At 36.2% G+C, this 19,768-nt stretch overlaps 1 protein-coding gene across 1 annotated transcript in view; it reads right to left on the reverse strand.

The window, feature by feature from the left end:
- LOC134793765 (collagen alpha-1(III) chain-like) overlaps positions 1-2,908 on the reverse strand; it is a 56,836-nt gene extending 53,928 nt beyond the window's left edge. Inside the window, exon 1 of the mRNA XM_063765437.1 lies at positions 2,537-2,908. Within this exon, the coding sequence (XP_063621507.1) occupies positions 2,537-2,566 (30 nt within the window). The 5' untranslated portion in view covers positions 2,567-2,908. The remainder of the gene's footprint in view (positions 1-2,536) is intronic.
- Positions 2,909-19,768: the final 16,860 nt, after the last annotated feature.

Here is a 19,768-nt window from a genome sequence, read left to right on the forward strand (position 1 = left end):
TTTCCTCACGATGTTTTCCTTCACCGAAAAGCGACTGGTAAATATCAAATGATATTTCGTACATAAGTTCCGAACTCATTGGTACGAACCGGGGTTTGAACCCGCGACCTCCGGATTGAAAGTCGCTCGCTCTTACCGCTAGGCTACCAGCGCTTCCTCTTTTACCCTACTCTTTTAACCTCTTTTGTACATATTATTTGTAAAATCTTTATACTTTTGATTCTTGTTCCATGTCACAGTCATTCTGCCTATGTCACCGTAATATAATATTATTGTATTGTGTGGGAGTCAGCGCAACTGTAACGCTGCTATTTTTCTATTTCAGTAAATAAATAATTTGTATGTATTTGTATTTTCTTTATTAAAATATTTAACTTTGAATATCTACGGGTTTGCATCATTTCATCTCATTATACATATAGCTATTACTATGTGATGCTTGTTTTAGTCTTAATTGACCTTGCCGGTCGCCTAAAAATAAACTTGCTTCAAATAGCGAGACCTCAAATCAACCAAACGTCAGTTTCAGTTTCAGACTGAAAGCCCTGTCTCAGGCCCGAATTTTTGCGTTGACAGTAATTGCTGCTGTAGACAATGCCTGTGACCTTGTGAATTGAAATAAGTCCAGCAGGATGAAATATTGTATCCTACAGACCAATAAAATATTTAATTTATATTTGTAATTTATATTTCTAATTGCACTTGACGCAACCAGAAAGCACTATTAATTTGATTTGTTCCCTAGTTGGGAAGATTTACATTTACTCATTTATTTAGGTGATTTAGGCGAATTTGAAACAACTCAGTGACTTAAGTACTTGTTTTTCATACACCGACAATAAAATAAGGACCATCATTAACAAGCTTTTATTAGGTCGACCTGTATGTAACTATGTAATGAAATCTTGCAAGTTAAATTTGATCCACTTCTCGGTTTCCGATTGAGCTGAAAATTTGCATGCATGTATAAATCGGATGACAATGCAATATTATGGTACCATCGAGCTGATCTGATGATGGAGACAGGAGGTGGCCTTAACAAGCTTTTATTAGGTCGACCTGTATGTAACTATGTAATGGAATCTTGCAAGTTAAATTTGATCCACTTCCCGGTTTCCGATTGAGCTGAAATTTTGCATGCATGTATAAATCGGATGACAATGCAATATTATGGTACCATCGAGCTGATCTGATGATGGAGACAGGAGGTGGCCATAGGAACTCTGTGATGAAACAACGCAACCAAATTGTGTTAGGGGTTTTTAGAATTGTCTCGATGAGTATTAGTTGTCTGTCGTAAGAAAAGTACAGTCAGCGATAAAAGCTTGTACCAAAAATGAAATTTTTGCCAAAAACTTATTTTCCAATCGAGTGCCAGAGTTTAACACGATACCTAAGAGGCGCGAAAGGGGACTAGATCCTGGAAATGAAAAATGAGTAACAAAATGATATCACAGATTGATACATTCATATTTTTCTGTTTCAATATTACATTTAGGTCGGTATCGGTACCTATAAATTATAAAATAAAATACATAGAACTTAATTTTGACATGGACATTAGTGATATTTTTGACGCTCTTACCTAATTGACCTAGTGAGTTAACTTTCCTGAGAAAAACCGTTTTTCCCCATGTTTTCCCGACTTTTCTCGCACGTGTAGAAAGAGGTGAATCCGTAAACTTTTCATACGAGCAATATTGGTCACCGAATTGTCTCAGTTAAAGTTTCCATCTCGCACATAGTCCGGGTTGACGCGCGATAAGCCAGTGATAGTACTGATTACCCAACCCTCGTAGCCATCCTTTCCTACCCTTTAACGTACATTCACGCAAATGAAGTGTAAGGTAATTTGCTGAATTCACGGATAAATTTCTGACAAACTCATTTGAGTTTGATCTACACGTGAACTTATACAAACTTGTCTTAGTTTTGAAAGTATAAAATAGATCAAAATGCTGGCGCTAAAAATCTATCGACCCGATTCGAACATTAAGATACGATATGGATTAGATATGCCAGTGTCAAGTGACGTTTTTGTTTGAAGGTACGTCCATTTTTGACATTGACATAATATATATTATCTAATCAATATGTAACATTTGACGTATCTTAAAGTTCGAATCGGGCCGTAACACAATGTTGATAGCTCAGTACAAATCTCGCTCCTTCAAATCAACATTTATGTTATAGTCGTGATGTAATTTATAATATAATAATAATTATTAGTATTCTATTAAAAGTTTTATCTTGTACAAAGTTACTAAGCAACAACAATAGGGCTCTTTCTGTAAAATTAAATTACCTATTTATAAATGAATTGTGCTGAAAAGTTTTGCAGTACTTAACACTGAATTTGCTCATAATTCATGATTCAAATTCTCTTTAATATAATTACTCAATTTAACTTCTAAGAAAGTTTGAAAAATAATTCATCTTTCCGTGAAATGTTCAGAAACTTTTGCTATTTTAGATTGTTATTAATGTTATTATAAGTATGCTTTGAGCATAAGAATAATTTTAATTGAAAACTTACCAATAAATAAATGATCGGTCCCGGCCCCATGGCCTGGGTTCGGCCCTTTAGGCCTCTGCAGTCCCGGCGAGTCCCGCCCCACAATACAAAGCCTCCACGCGCCGGCTTAGCACGACTAATTCGCTCAAGACCCGCTCTCAAGCGGCCGGCTTTTCAAACTAAATTGTGCAAACTCGAAGATGCGCCTCTTATATTACCTCTTACGTTAACGTCGAATACCGCAACATATTTGGCATATAGGTGTGTTCGCGTGTAGGTGTTTTCGGCGGCGAAGCCTCTGCGCCGCGTGTGAGTGTCGCGACAATGACACGAGCCGCATTAGTGTGCGTGAGTCCGAATCCTTAAATTAAAGCCGCACGTAAATCCTGTATCAGCACAATTAACATCCGATTTAGCTTTTACATTTTAAAGTCCATTAAAGGGTAGTGAAGTACAGTCAAAAGTTTTAATTTATTACCCATTTTGTACCTTGTCACAGTAACTATAGTATGAGGTCTCTACCGATTTTCATATTGATTGTCACTGTGACAAGGTACGAAATGGGTCATAAATTAATACTTTCGACAGTACTGCTGACACCACGATTTAAGAGGCCGTTTGAGACGAGATATGAAAATCAACTGCTTGATCCTTATTGAAGGATCCTTTTTTTTTATCCGGAAGCACGTACTTCACATTCCTATACGTGATACGATTACGAATATAGGCCTATAATAGTTTCATATTGTATAGTCTTTATTAACGAACATTAGTATGCCAAATCTAGTAATCTTATAACAAATGAAAACAGTTTACACGTAGGTACTTGAAAGCTCACTATTCACATTGAAAGCTGTTTTTGGTGTGTACGACGTGAGTTAAGATGACAAAAGTGTTAAAAGCCCATAATTTACGTAAAATTGGGAATTTTGTCGCAAAATTCCTGAAAATAAATGTGTGATTCTCAAAAAAGTGACATCGACAGGTTAAGGTTAACAAAAATGTTTTTTTTTTTTTGTATTTTTATTTACTTTTAAAGCACTCCTCCCTATGGAATGCCAGCGAAGAGTACGCACCAATCGGTAAACTTATTATCGAGCATAGAGCGACTACGAAACAGGTAATCGCGGAATTAAGACAGGCTGTTATGTGAAAAAATTAACGAGTGAGGGATGCCAGTAATATATTAAAGTCCACCCAATAACTAGTAACTATAGCTTAGTATACTCGTATGTTGTATCCATTCCTAATTAACTGTAAGATTTAACTTCTATCTAGCGGCTCACCATACAAGAAAAATTAGAAGCAATGGTACCTAATTATAGATGATTTAATATATGTAGTTTTAAAATTAAAAGAAACAAAACAAAATCATCTTTCTGTCTATTTAATAATGATTTAAATTTCATTGGAGGTCGTTTGTACTAGTATTAGGACCCTGGGACGCTAGAGGTTAAAGTGCTGGCTTGAAATAAGTGTGACCGCATGTTTTTATAAGCCATAAACTACTTAGTGTTAAAACCAAGTTTTCCCAAAAGCTGAATAGTTGAATAGCTGCTACTGAGTTGGTCCTGGAAGACGCTTGAAACTTGGCTTCATTACGCTGCTTCTGTGCAACACGAATTTAAGACATAATTAAAACTTTATAGAATCCTGTTCGAATCCTTATAGAACATTGTATTAAACGCACGAGCAGCTTGTGAATTAGTACATGTCAATGAAGTCTTTTAAATAAACCTCTTAACAGTTTAAATCAGCTTTGAGTTACTCGAGAAATTTACATCTAAGCCGACCACAAAACATTCGTGATAGGTGGATGTAGGTAGTTAATAAAGCTTGGTCAAAACTTCAGTTCTTTTTTTTTCAAATGCCATGCCGCGCACCGACGAGTTTTTCCCATCTTCTGCCGATGTTCGACACTAAATCTAGATCGGAATATTCGAGGCAAAATATCCGTGTTAAAATTTATAGCAAGAGCTTTAGACATTGACATCTACAAAAAATACAAGTAGTTAGCACGATTTATGCAATATTGCGTCTACTTTTATCTCGTGGTTTTATCTTATATCTCAAACTCTAACTTAATATGTGTAGGTATCCGAAACGGCCATCTACCTCCTTCTAATTCCACATTATTATAATAAATAGTTCTATTGAACCACGATTAAACGGATATTTGTGTGGACTGGACCGCTTGTAGCGATGAATAAATTAGTTTCCTTATTTGGCATTACTGATAGTTTTTTTGTGGCCTGTAGTCGCTCACCGTTATCGTGAAAGAAATATGGCCGGGAGAGTTGAAATCAACTAGTAGCCCCGAACTGAGAACTCGCGGTTTGCCAAAAATTATATAGAGCGATTGACTTTGCTGCACCTACTTACTCATATAGTTCGACATAAAAAAGTAGAAAATAATTTTCAAGAAAAAAAAAACCGAGTTCTATGTGGGCCGGTGAAAGATTATTGTACGTAGATGGTGCACTATGTAGAAAAGGAGGTAAAACCACCCACTTTTCTAGTAGGTAGCATTTCGTTTTTGTAAGGGTCGCAGTTTTAGCCTCACGAACCCACTTCTCTGATAGCAGTTCGGTTCTGTGAGGATTGCAGTTCGAACCTAACCAAAACCACTATTCTAGTAGCATTTCGTTTCTGTAAGGCTCGCAGTTCTAACCTAACCTAACCCACTTTTTTTCCGTTCTGTGAGGATCGCAGTTCAAACCTAACCTAACCCACTTAACGGCGCGTGCGATGCGGTGTACGGGGGTTTGAGCGGGAGGGGCTAGTAAGTTTGGCATCATTATACTTTATATCTACATTTTATGGTAGGTAATCAATCATAGTCAAACGTCGGACTATAGGGGGCAGTTAGAGGGCAAAAAAAGGTTTACAAAAAAATCTTAACTTACGAGTATTATAATTAGGTACATTATATTTGTAACATAGTTAATTAAATTAGTTACCCGTTATCATTTATTCATCTTTAATGTGTAAATACTCTTTGAAGTGATGACTGATAGCCCACTGAAGTGGCCACTTAAAAAACAAATAAATTGCTGACATGCGTCATTATGACTGTTGTTCATACTTATATTTGTTGGTAGAGTGCCTTCTAATCAATAGAAAGATTTGCTTTATTTGTTAATTTGCATATCTATGTATTGCAATTGATTGATTTGCGAACCTTACCTATCATTCTGACATGCCACGAAAATGCCCGCTGGAGTCCGACATTCATAGTGGTTTATTTAGCTTAGGTATCAGTGGTTTTCCGCGTTAAGGTCCGAGTCCGGGTCCGGGTCCAGTTCCGGGTCCAAGACCAGTTCCAAGTCGAGGTCCAGGTCTAGGTCTTGGTCCATGTCCAAGTCCAGGTCCAAGTCCGGGTCCAGGTCCGGGTTCAGGTCCAGATAAGAGCCCGGATCCAGATCAGGTTTGGCTCCAGGGCCAGCTCCGTCAAAATTGAAAATTCGAAATCTCCAAACGTGTAGTCATTGAAGAGTTCTGTTCTGATCATCATCAGCAGTTCCACTTCATGAAATGCGACAGTTTTTAATGTAAATTCTTGATTTTCTGATGAAAACACACAAATCTCTATACGCATGCCTTTAAGATTTGAGGAGTTCCCTCGATTCCTCATGGATACCATCATCAGACCTCGAGCTTGACAAAAATGTGGCTCAAAAACTTAACTTGCTTAGCAAACATAACGAAGAGGACAAATCGCCAAACGTGAACTATGCGTCGTTGAAGAGTTCCGTTCTGATCATCATCAGCAGTTCTACTTCATCAAATGCGACAGTTTTTAATGAAAATGCTTGATTTTCTGATGAAAATAAAAAAATCTCTATACGCATGCCTTTAAGATTTGAGGAGTTCCCTCGATTCCTCGTGGATCCCATAATCTGAACTGGCCGCATGTCCCAAGTCGAATGTAAGAACTTCGTTCGCTTCGCTCGCTCGTTCGATTACTCGTTTTCAGTTTAAAATTACTTAATAATGACTTAAGTAGGAATACAGGTACATATATGCTGGCATACGATACCGGCATTCATGTTTTGAAAATAACCACGCAAAAGGACCATACAATCACATACAGCACTAAACTCTGTATTTTATCTAACGTTTGCATTAAATTACTAAATATACCGCACCTATTTTAGGACTCTGATGGAAAACCGTGAAAACTAGTTATAACTAGTGAAAGCGCGTTTTCCCTAGTTAAAACTAGTTTAAACGGACATTAATTTTGAATAGTTTTAACTGGGAAAACACGTTTTCACTTAAAAAGGGTTTTTACGGTAGCATATACGGTAGCTCAAATAAGCAATAGGTTGGTATTTTTTTGATAAAAACTCCGTAATGCGTAAAATCGCATTCTACTCACTGCATATTAAAAGTAACTTTTTAATATCATAGAGTGGGGTCTAACATAAAAACCATTTCATTCGTTCAGTCTTCAACATTTTTGTCACATCATGACATCACACACACATATATACTGTGTGTGTTAGTTTTAACGAACGGGAACCTTCAAAATGTGCCCTTATAGCATTACGCATATAAGTACAGCGCATACTTAAGAATAAGAATAATTTATTGATAATAATTGGGAACACAGATACCAAAGTAGGCTAAAAAAAATGGGAACACAGTACATGCACAGGAGGTGTCTGGTAAGCCCCAAACTAGGCTGAATATATAATATACTTGCCTGTGTACATAGATGCCTGCATGCTGGTAGGTATACTTCGGCAGATTTAGGTGACAGGCCACGATTTGTTTTAATGGCCGTATCGTATGTCTATGATAATTTGATAAGTGAATTAACTTATAGACAGATGACGCTAACATATTTGTAATTGCATCATATTATCAAGTATACCCATTACCCATAATATATGGCAAACTGTCATCAAAACAGGCGCAATACCTTCCCGCTACCCGGGATCTGTCATTAAACGCTGGGCTGACAAGTAGCGCTACAGTACCTATAGTTCTTTTTTGAAGTGAAAACTTCTTTAGCGGCGCTGGGCACTTTTTGAGGTGGGGAAAAAATGATAAACTCGAGACAGCGTAAGGCGATCACGTGACCGTAAGGTTTAGATGGCCACTCATTTAGATGGCATTTAAATCAATAAAGAAAAACTCAATGACATTACATGAAAAAGGTTCTAATCTTGTACGGGATGAAATACGAGGATCTCACAGTTACATTCTAACTTTATATCACTCAAATATAATTCAATAAAGCTACATCTTGATAAAATCGCTAATAAAAGTGAACTCTAGTACTGGTGAAAAAAACTCAAAACATCATGACCAAATATATTTAGATGCGAGGTCTGCAAGGTAACTTTACAATTTCTATTCGAATTTTAAACAATTAACGCTACAAATTTGAATTTCGAATTTTAAACAAGCTCACTGACCAGCAATTTCGGAACTAAAGTTTTTCAATAGAAAGGAGGATGGGTCAATTATACATAGTGCTGCAGACATTTTGGACTAGTCATTGAGTTTTCACTTCTGTCGGCACTCCCGGAGTGCAACCCGTTGTTTTTTAGCATTAGAAATAAGGTAAACAATCTTGAAGTGTATTTTTATTGAAAAACACGTTTTAAAAATAAGTCACGGCAAATATGTAACAATTATCAATCTAATACGATCATTTATATTCTTCTGCTTTCATAAGTAACAGTTACTGATGTTAATAAAGCGTTCTCCAATTAAAAGACATGTCAAGATCGATTACCTTCTTTCTAATGCTAAAAAAAACGAACTATATACTAGCGATATCTATGTAGGTAATTGTAGGTAGTAGTAGTCAACAGGTAAGGAATATATAACAACAAGTAACGCTTGCTATCGCTAAACATATTGATAATCCCATGGTCCTTATATGGAGCAGGCTCGTCCTTATTTACTCTCCAGCTGATTGACTTTGAGCTTTTGACCTTAACTTGCTTTCATACATCTTGGAATGAAATGAAAAGTGAAGATGCTCAAAGTGGGTTGTATAATATAAGTGATATCCAACATTATACTTGTTATGATTCAAAATTACTTTTATTTTTATAGTTCTTATTCTTGTTATTATAAAATATTTTTTCAACCTTCTTTTAATATACACTTGTAATTTATAACACCACTCTGGCTACATGGGTACAAATGGTACAATCATGTGCTTCTCTTTGCAGATTAACCCTTATGACGGTACAAGGAAAAACAATACCCGCGCAAAAAAAGGATTTCCATTAAAATATTTCACGGGTTCGGGGTTAAGAGTGCCATAGCGGTATGTGCGTGCATAAAACGGTATTTTTGGATACAACTCTGCAAAGGCACCAGGAGGGCCAGTAGTTTAATTCGATACATATGGAAAGTTTTTTCCTCATAATCGCTTGGTTCAGTGACCGAGCTAACCGCTATTTTTTCGAGCATTATGCAGATGGTGCCCAGGAAAGAATAAAGTCGGATGTGTGTGTAAAGTGTGTTGTGTTACGCCGTTGTTGTTGTTCTTGTTCGATATATATGTTGTTCGGTCGGTAGCGTAGCCGAATTCGCGTGCAAGGGATGTGGTGAGAGATAAACAAACAAGTTTCATTATTGGGCCGGTGCCGATGCCGCCCGGGGCACATAGTGATGTAGGTACCGAGGGAATACCGCTCCCGAAAATATTCGCATGAATAAGCTAGAATCAAACCCCGATATAAATGTTGCAATTCACTGAAAATAGGCAAGGGTTGGCAAAAATGCCTCCTTTTGCTTTTAAATAGTAGGTACATGAATTTGCCTTAACTAAGTATTAAATTATAAACCCACTGTAACTTATACTCGTACTAGCGATCCGCCCCGCTTCGCACGGGTTACACAAAACCTTCATAAATTCTACACTTAAAATCTTCCTCACCACATCAAGAATCACTCTATTGGAGTGATTCTCAAGAAAGTGGCATCGACAGGTTAAAGATAATGAAAATTTTTTTTTTGTATTTTTTACTTTTAATAATGAAAAATTATTATGTTTTACCACTTCAAGTACCCCAAATTTTCAAAAGGGAACGGAAAATTAAGAAGTTATTTTCAAGACATACAATAACCTATACATTGAACACAGGTTAAGCTTAACTTTAACCTGTGTTCAATGTATAGGTTATTGTATGTCATTGTTTTTCATTCTTAAAAGTAAAAAAAAAACAAAAATTTTTTTTCATTATTTTAACCTGTCGATGCCACTTTCTTGAGAATCACTCTTAAACACTTAACATATCACGTGAATTTTGCAGAATTTGTGATTTATGTGGGTACCATGGTATAATAATATACTCCGCCTGGTACTCTCTTCCGACCACGTGACTGACACAAGCCTACGTCATCATGCGACAGCGCTATATATAAATATGCAATAGCGCTATATAAAGTGGCAATGTTATTGTGACGTAGGCTTGTGTTGTGTCACTCTGGGAAGAGACGACCATGTTTTATTAGACTATGGTGGGTACTATACGAAACCACGGTTGATAAGAGAAACACGGGTTAAGTTAACCTACTAATAAGATTTGAAACCTAATTTGAAGTGATTATATTTTGTATTAATATTACTGATTAATAATTATGTATAACGGAGTTTATTGAAAAGATGTTCCAATAGTTTTACTCTGCATAATTCGATAAATGAACGAGGTACATGAGAAACTACTTCTGTGACGTCACTTATCGAATGACAAGTGGCATGATCATCCAGTTGCCAGGTAGAAATGGGTATAAAAGGGACCGACCGATCCATTATTGATCATTCTGCTTTGCGCTGCAGCACTGAGTTAATCTAGCCAAAGGAATATTGAAAGTTAAGTAAATACTATGTTGGTAATTATGATAATAATCATGTACTTACTTGATTAATTAGATAGATTAATTAATTAAATCATCTCTTACTGAATTATAAACAAATAGTGATTGTATTTATTAGTTGTTGATGATAAGGAGAATAAATTGGATTATTTACTTGAATAAAACAGTTTTATTTTCCATTACATCTGTTTATTATTTTATTTATCTTATGACACCCTGACCATGACACCCTGTAATGCCCGCAATAGTAGGTACAGTTATTTACAGTTTTATACGATTTAAACAAGTCTATATGGTGATATAGTTCAGGTGAAAAACAATAGTTTTGCTCCTTTGGTTGCGCTATTCATCATATTAGCTTGGCTAAAAGGTGTTCTCTACAGGTTCAAAGACCTACCACAAGAATCCTCGTTCAATTTCTGTCCTTCTTTTATTTGCGATCCTGAGCAGATCGACAGTACAGCTTGTAAGAGGTATTTTCCTAGGCTCTCTTATATTATATTGACTATTAATTTTGAGTATTAATATCAAAAAAATATTCATTTATCTAACACGTGCAATGTGGCCTGCCCATTGCCACTTCAGCTTGCTTATCCGGTGGGCTATGTCGGTGACTTTAGTTCGTCTATGGATCTCCTCATTTCTGATTCGATCACGTAGAGAAACTCCGAGCATAGCCCTCTCCGTAGCTCGTTGAGCGACTTTGAGTTTTGAGATGAGGCCGATAGTGAAAGACCACGTTTCGGAGCTGTAAGTCGTCACTGGTAACACACATTGAATAAAGACTTTCGTCTTGAGGTACTGAGGTATGTCGGACGAAAAGACATTGCGTAGTTTCCCGAACGCTGCCCAACCGAGTTGGATTCGGCGGTTGACCTCTTCCTCGAAGTTGGACCTACCTAATTGGACTACTTGTCCTAGGTAGATGTACGAGTCAACAACTTCGAGTACCGAGTTCCCAACAGAGACTGGGATGGGCACAACATTGGCATTTGACATAAGTTTCGTCTTGTCCATGTTCATTTTCAAGCCCACCCGTTGTGAAACTCTGTTGAGGTCATCGAGCATCATGCTGAGTTCCTCCATCGACTTTGCCATGACTACGATATCGTCGGCAAACCGAAGGTGAGTGATGTATTCGCCGTTGATGTTGATGCCAAGTCCTTACGATGCGTCTTCCATTACGGCAGTAAACAGTTTTGGAGGGATAACGTCTCCCTGCCTTACGCCTCTTCGCAATGGAATCGCCTTCGTGCTCTGCTCCTGTACTCGGACCGACATGGTGGCGTTACTATACATACAAACACTTCAACACTTCGATGTACCGATAGTCAATATGGCATCGCTGAAGAGACTCAAGCACCGCCCAGGTTTCCACCGAATCGAAGGCTTTCTCATAGTCCACAAACGCTAAGCATAATGGCAAGTTATTCTCTTCGGTCTTCTGTATAACTTGCCGCAGCGTAATGGAATAAAATAATTAAATTTAACGTTTATCTATTACTAGCTTTTGCCTGCGAATTCGTCTGTGTGTAATGACAATAACGATGATGAGTTGTAAAAACTATACTAAGTGTATTCTTCGCCGGGATGCATATATCGCCATACTAAATTACATATTGATTCGGTTCTGCGGTTTAAGCGTGAAGAGGTAACAGACAGACAGTGTTATTTTCGCATTTATGATATTATCAGGAGATCAGGAGATACATCCCGAATTCAGGAGATATCCTGGAAAATCAGGAGATCTGGCAACATTGGGCGGCACGTCGATAGTGACGTGCTTGATAATACTGCATTGATCTGCAGCTTCATTTCATTCCCTTATCGCGATCGCTTTTATGAATAAAGGCGATTTAAAATTGTCAGTCGCTGGCTATTGAGCATTCTGTTGAATAAGAATCGTAATAAAATGAAATTATTTGTTCCTTTTGATTACATTTTTGAAACTGTGAGGATATTCATGACATTAATATATGTAGAGATAGTGGGAAAAGCGAATATCAAGAGCGACTGAAGTTAATTTACTATGTTATTGTGTAGCGTACGTTATTGTAGGATTTTATGTAAATAATCTCAACACGTGACTTACTGGCGTGGCTGATTATATATACATTAGTTATTAAAAAAATATATTTTTATGTTATCCAATTAAAGGAGCTTTTTATCTGTTATCCACTTTCAAATTTTGTTTTTTATCAGACTGGGAATTTATTTTATATTAAATTGATTTCAGACACGGTAATGCACTGTTAGTGCCTGAAAATGGAGTTATAGACTCTAAATATAGGCTAGACTAGAGATTTACGGCTCGATTCGGGAAATGAATTAGAGATTCACTAGACATGAAATAGTAAAGATATGTGACGTTCCACGGCAAAAGGTACCTTATGGCGGCTGGCGCCGCGATACGGGAAATGAATTAGAGGTTCACTAGACATGAAATAGTAAAGATATGTGACGTTCCACGGCAAAAGGTACCTTATGGCGGCTGGCGCTTACGTCGCATAGCGCCGCAATAATATTAAAGCGGCGTTAATAACACATTAGCTCCAACCGCCATAAGGTCCCTTTACTCATGGGACGTCACATATCTTTACTATATCGTATCTAGTTAATCTCTAATTAATTTCCCGAATCGCGCCGATAGGCTCTCCAAAATATGTCGCGCGAGTGACTCAAAATACACGAGTTCAAGTATTAATTATGTAAGGCAGTCCAAAAACTTCAAAAAGAAATAACAATGTGGCTGCTTATGTCCTGTAAAATACCACGTGACACTCCAAATAAAAAATGGCGCATATATATCTATCATATAATCTATGTATTACGTTTAATTAATTAAGTATGTACTAACATTAGACATAAGAATTTATAATACTGTATACTAAAAAATTGTATGAGTCATGTTTCTCGAAATAAATATTATTATTATTTATAACCCCTAATGCACTGTGTGTAATATTTGTACTTGTTAAGTGAAAGTTATAAAAACTTTACTGATTACATCCAAAAATAGGTAGGAAAGGCTGACAATTGGAGCTTTTACCCTACAATAATCTATCTTGTTTCAAAAACATCGAAACAGCGGAAGGTCGTAAAAAAGATACACCTAAAGCTTTTATCTCCTCTGCAAATACAGCGGTTCCTCCGAAGGACATTTTGCAAATACCTACCTACCAGCGTAATGTGAGGTTTGGAATGGGGACCATGTAATGGCTCCTCTACACGATGGGCCAGCGCCGGCCACTCCAAGGGACGCAGCCATGCGGTAGAATGAGATAGCCATATCACTTGGTCCCTCTAACGCATAAATGCGTCCCTTGAAGTGGCCGGCGTTGGCCCATCGTGTAGAGGAGCCATAAGACAACCGTTACAAAACAGATTGTTTATTCTGTTTGTGCAAACACCGGGTCCAAGTCTGCATCTTGTATATCCTTTTATCTTTTACGACTTTCAAGGTTAATAAAATCCTTAGGCCGAGAAAACGGGCAGTTTAGGTTTTATAGCGGTTGTTAGATATGATGTTGAAATAGGATGTACATACTCGTAAATTGTATATTATGTTAACCCTTTAGCGCATATGCAACCATTTGTGACAGTTATAATATTCAACTCTATTGACAGCTATTAAAGTTCAAATATAAACAAATTATTTTTTATTACATGAAGGAAGGGGTTAAAACTATGTAGTTTTACCCAAGACTTCGTTTGCATAGTAATACAAGTAAGTACTTTTATTAGTACAGTCACCTGCAATAATATGTTACACAACGAAGGCAGCAAAAATATGTGACACGCTCTTATTTGTAGAGCCATAAGAGCGTGTCACATATTTTTGCGGCCTTCGAAGAGTAACATATTATTGCAGGTGACTGTACATACCTACACCACTTCATTCATACTCGCTTAAGGGATGATTACGTAAACGATCTCTGTACAAGACTCCACCAAAAGTATTCGCATTTATTAGTATGAATCAATATAGTAGTGTCAATAAATAATGTTTTAGGTAAGTACCTATAATCCTTTTATAGCATCGCTAATTTGACACTATGTTATAGGCTTGCGAGTTTACTGAACATGACGTGAAGGGATCAACTGTGTATTAAACATGAATTAAGGCCACTAACTTCGTGAAATGACGAACGACAAGCTTTGGTGAATTTGGCATGCTAATGCTTTTGGCATTGTAAATAGTTACCTAGCAAATTTCATGAAATTATCAAGGACATCGACAGTGGTATATCGCTCAAGTGTTTGGGGGCGGGCGCTCGGCTTGTGTACATTATTATGCAAGCCGTAATTGAGACTTTACCAGTTGTTGCTAGATAATTTAATAAACCCATTAAACTTATTATGACGGAGGAAAGGGTTTTTCCTGCCACGAGTAAGATTCCAGATTTTTACATTTACACGGTGGCTAAAAAACAACTGCATTCCCGTTACCAGGGAGGTTTTGGGATTACCCTTTAGTGGGTAACGGCAAGATATTTACCGTCATACCACTCAGATATTTTATTTTTTTCTCAATGAACGTGTTAGTTAATATAAATTTTGGTTCGCATAAGAGAATATACTCGTATCAATCTACGAAAAAAAGGAGAGCTGATAAACGTTATTCCATCCCTTGTTAAATGATGATTCTTAGGCCTGAACTTAGATTTTTAACTATTGCCTACATTTTAACAAAAATGTTTGTAAATAAAATTTTCTTTGCTGGATTTATCCGATAGTCACAATTCTCGAGTTTCAGAGACATGTTTGGCGATATAAAGTTTAAAGAAAAAAATCTGTTATTTGATAATTAAATAAAAATGAAGACGGCAATATATTTGCCACTATCCGTTAAGTGTCTGGTGTTTATTAAAGGAAAGGGTAGGTTAGGCTAGTATTGTTATTGATGTATATATGGAGCAATAGCTTAATTCAATACTTCAAATTATTACATGCTAGCAACCTATCCACAGTTTTGCTGGGATTACAATACCTACTTGGAAATAATATACAATACCTACATATAATAGTATATATTAAAAACATTATAAATAGAATAAACAAATCTTTTTAAGTTAAATAAAGGTTTTAATTATTTCTTATCATTCTATTGGTTTTTAATTTATTCATTTGAGATACTTCATGCCACCCGTAGTTCCCCCGGCAAACTGACATGACGGTCTTGTCACTTACTGCCCTTGGCTGATAGCGGCTAACATATTGCCGTCTTATAATTCGGAAACCCCGAAATAATATATATATTTCTCTTTCTCAAAAATCATAATAATAATAATTCATGCTGTGCGTATCGTTAAAGTTCTCGATTCATTGCTATACAAAAATTATGGTCAAAGGGCTAAGCAACTTTTACTATAGGATCTAACCTAACCCCGAAGTCGCGAAAAAAAGTTTACCCTCCCATAGAAAATGGACCAGCCAAAATGTATGAAACAGCCAAATTTTTTTTGCAATTTCGGGGTTGGTCCTATAGTAAGGAGTAGTCCAGTAAAAAAGTATTAGCAGTGAATTATATGGTATATTTGTTTTGCTAATTATGTATCAGTTTTTTTTGCAATTTAGTTAATTATACTATAAAATAAAAATATAAAATAAAATAATATCGATAAATATGAAATTGTTTGAGTTTTCTCATTTATATTGCAATGTACTTTGTAACTTTTTGAACAGTACAATTTGATAATATTTGTTGACCGTTTTCTACAATGCCACAAATGAAGTTCCAGTTTCATAACTTTTTTTATGCTTTTAAGAACATCATCTAACTAACCTAATAAGCTATTCCAATAAACTGGAATTTATCTTGGGTAGTTAGGAAGTCTCTCCAATCTAACCTATGACAGAGGGTTTTGTATGGAAGACAAATCTCTGTAAAAATGGCAAATATACAAAAGTAGAAATTCCATGAAACTACCACAAAGTGAAGTCAAATAAAAAAGTTTTATATAGAACGAAAAATAATTTGATAATGTATTAATTCGCTTATCAAACTATTAGAAAAAATCGGGCAAGTGCGAGTCGGACTCGCGCACGCAGGGTTCCGTACCATAATGAAAAAAAAAAACGGAAAAAAATGCAAAAAAAAAACGGTCACCCATCCAAGTACTGACCACGCCCGACGTTGCTTAACTTTGGTCAAAAATCACGTTTGTTGTATGGGAGCCGCATTTAAATGTTTATTTTCTTCTGTTTTTAGTATTTGTTGTTATAGCGGCAACAGAAATACATCATCTGTGAAAATTTCTACTGTCTAGCTATCACGGTACGTGAGATACAGCCTATTGACAGACGGACGGACGGACGGACGGACGGACAGCGAAGTCTTAGTAATAGGGTCCCGTTTTACCTTTTGGGTACGGAACCCTAAAAACGATGTGTATGAGAAATACCTTATAATTTCCCTCAAAAGACACTGTTCAAAAAGTGTCATGAGAGATGTAATATAAAACGCGAAAACTCTAATTCACCCTTTTGTATTAAATACGAGTGTATTTAATTGTAAAGAATAGTATCTACAGATCACTATAGAAATGAACTGCTTACAAATTATTACAAAATAAAATGAAAAATCCACATAATGTGCTGCTACTTTCTTTCCGGACCACTCCTTAAAAGTTGCTCAGTATAATCCCAAAACCTCCCTGACAACGGGAATGCAGTAATTTTTTAGCCAACCTGTACATGCTTGTGATTTAACTTTAAAAGTGATTCGTACTTACCTAAATGTCAGATGCCGCATGTAAGATTTATGAATTATCAATTAGACTTAGTGTGGGTAGTGATAAATGATGTGTATCAAAATGAAACATTGTCAAAAAATATTACAATGCAACCTGTATTGTAATATTTTTTGGTAATGCTGCTTTTTGGAATTTAATACGATTGTTCTATTTGCGTACACTCTCGCTCCGTCGCTCCATTTTATTAAATATGTAATCTCATCCACATGGAGCTTTAATAATAACATCACTAACTAGGTACTCTATTAATTCTATTATACATATACAATATCTAAGCTTCCTTCCCCATTTTTGGAATAGAAAGTGGATTGATCAACGTCTTGTTATACTGTCCTATCACTCGTATATAACATGATAAATTTGAACCACTATGCACATTAGAATTTTTCCATCAATTTTCTGATGGAAAAATTCTAATTCACATGAAGCTTAAGGACCCTTCTCTCATGGAAAGCCACATATATCAGCATTAAAAGTAGTGTATCAGACTGTATGTTATTTGTTTTACAAGGGGGCAAAGTTGTTGTTTAACCGCTCGTGCTAATATTGATACCCGAGCAAGCGAAAGATTCCAAAATTGAAATGTGACGCAAAGTAATCAAATGCAAATTTTGAGTTGTTTTCTTATGTTTGCTAGTAGAATTGACTTTTAAATGATGATTTTGGATGATAAATATTTAATAACATTTATTTGGATTTGATTTGGTTTGATTTTGTTTGATATTTTACATTTAATATTTGCTTCGGTTTGGGGGAAAATATTGTTTAACCCTCGTCCTTTGAAACCCTCGTGACGTTCAAGATTCGATTTCGACGTATCAATATTAGCACGAGCGATTAAACAACAACTTTGCCCCCTTGTAAAACAAATAACTATTCTTGTTACTAAGTATCACACGCAGAAAACGATTGTCATGCCGGCTAGGCCCTCTGATAACACTAATGATATCGTTAGCGCTACCCCTTATACCTGACGCAATCAACTTTTGCGTAGAATGATTAATGACTGAAGCAGTGACGTTGCGCCGCCCGAATGTGGACATTCTGGGCATGGTGGCCAGTCAAGTATATGTATAAGTACATTGTTATTTTTAAACGTGAATGTTAACCCTTTCCGTCCGAAGAATGCGCGGACGTATATTATTTTGTCACGTTTATTACAATATTTAGACATACAATAATTTAAAGACATGACTTTCCTTTGAAATATACGTTGCCTATAAAATGCTTGAAATGCAGATGCTTATATTTGTTAAATTTATTCCTTGCATGAACAAGTGAAGCTTTTGTCGTAGGTATATCGAAAGCGTTTGCATTTCTTCAATCGAATTTAGAGTAACGTGTTTGCAACTTTCTTTAAATTGTATTTTTTCTTGTTATACGAAGTGATTCGATAAAAGGACGTTCCTTTGCTCCGATTGTTTGCTGTCAAACACATCCAATATTCATCTCTTCGTCGGTGAAATGGAAATCGAAAATGGAATCTCTGTTATAATAAAGGTGTAAACTGATTTGATCAACAAATAACTATTTTGAGAACACCGAGGTTGATAGCATTGTTAATTGTTTTTATGTAAGTTGGCCACGTCAAATATATTAACTTCCAGCAGGATATACGAGTATGATGCCTATACCGCGATATAATTTTTTTTTTTTTACCTTAAATTCCGACGTTTCAGCTGAGTTGCACCAGCTGTGGTCACGGAAAGACTGACGTCCCAGCAAATGTCAACGGAGATATAAATAAAGCACCACTAAACTACCCGAAATTAGTTTATATAAATGTTCGGGGTAGACAATGAAATTTCATCTACCCGTTAAAGTTTAATATTTATTGTCCACGGCTACTAATTTCTGGCTGGTATTGTACTAATTTAAGGTAAAAACAATTAAATTATATCGCGGTAGACCCGTTTGTGTAATTAAATATGTACACATATTACATTTAAAATGCGAGAGTTTAAAATGCTATATATGTAGGTAAGTAGCTTTCGATTTCGCTCTGTAGCACTAAAGGCCGTTAATGTTGTAGAGTTCCGGGAATCATTAAAGTATAACCCCTAAGGGATGAAAATGGGGCTTAAAGTTTTTAACGACTTCGACGCGAACGAAGCTGCGGGTGAAGGTTAGTTATCGATAAAAAGACGAAAGTCCCACTTAACGATAAATATATGCTTCCTCATACGCAATGGCATTAAAATTGGAGCAGTAAATTACGCACGGGCAACGGACTACCCGACCGTACGTCCTGGCATCTTTATGATGTCTTTAGAACTATAAATATCTCTGACCTGAACTAAGTGCTTGTACGTGTACGCCCCCTATCTGATACGTTGGGTATTCTTTACTAAACTTGCCAAAAGTTATCGACAGTAACTTACTAGACAACAATAAATATGTACTGCCCAGTCTTATTTAGGACTTCAATTTCCGAGATACGGAGAATTTTTGAATATAGGTAAATAAATACATTCAAGAGAAATGCTTTAAGAAGTGATCAGTTTTCATTGTTTACCATCACTACACCTTATAAAACAAAGTCCCCTGCCGCGTCTGTCTGTTTGTTAACCGACTTCAATTTAATAGAAGGAGGAGGTTCTGTATTCGGTTGTGGCTATTTTTTTTTTCTATGTACGTTCATCGATTACTC

The sequence above is a fragment of the Cydia splendana genome, chromosome 9 (genome assembly GCF_910591565.1).
Source record: "Cydia splendana chromosome 9, ilCydSple1.2, whole genome shotgun sequence".
NCBI lineage: Eukaryota > Metazoa > Arthropoda > Insecta > Lepidoptera > Tortricidae > Cydia > Cydia splendana.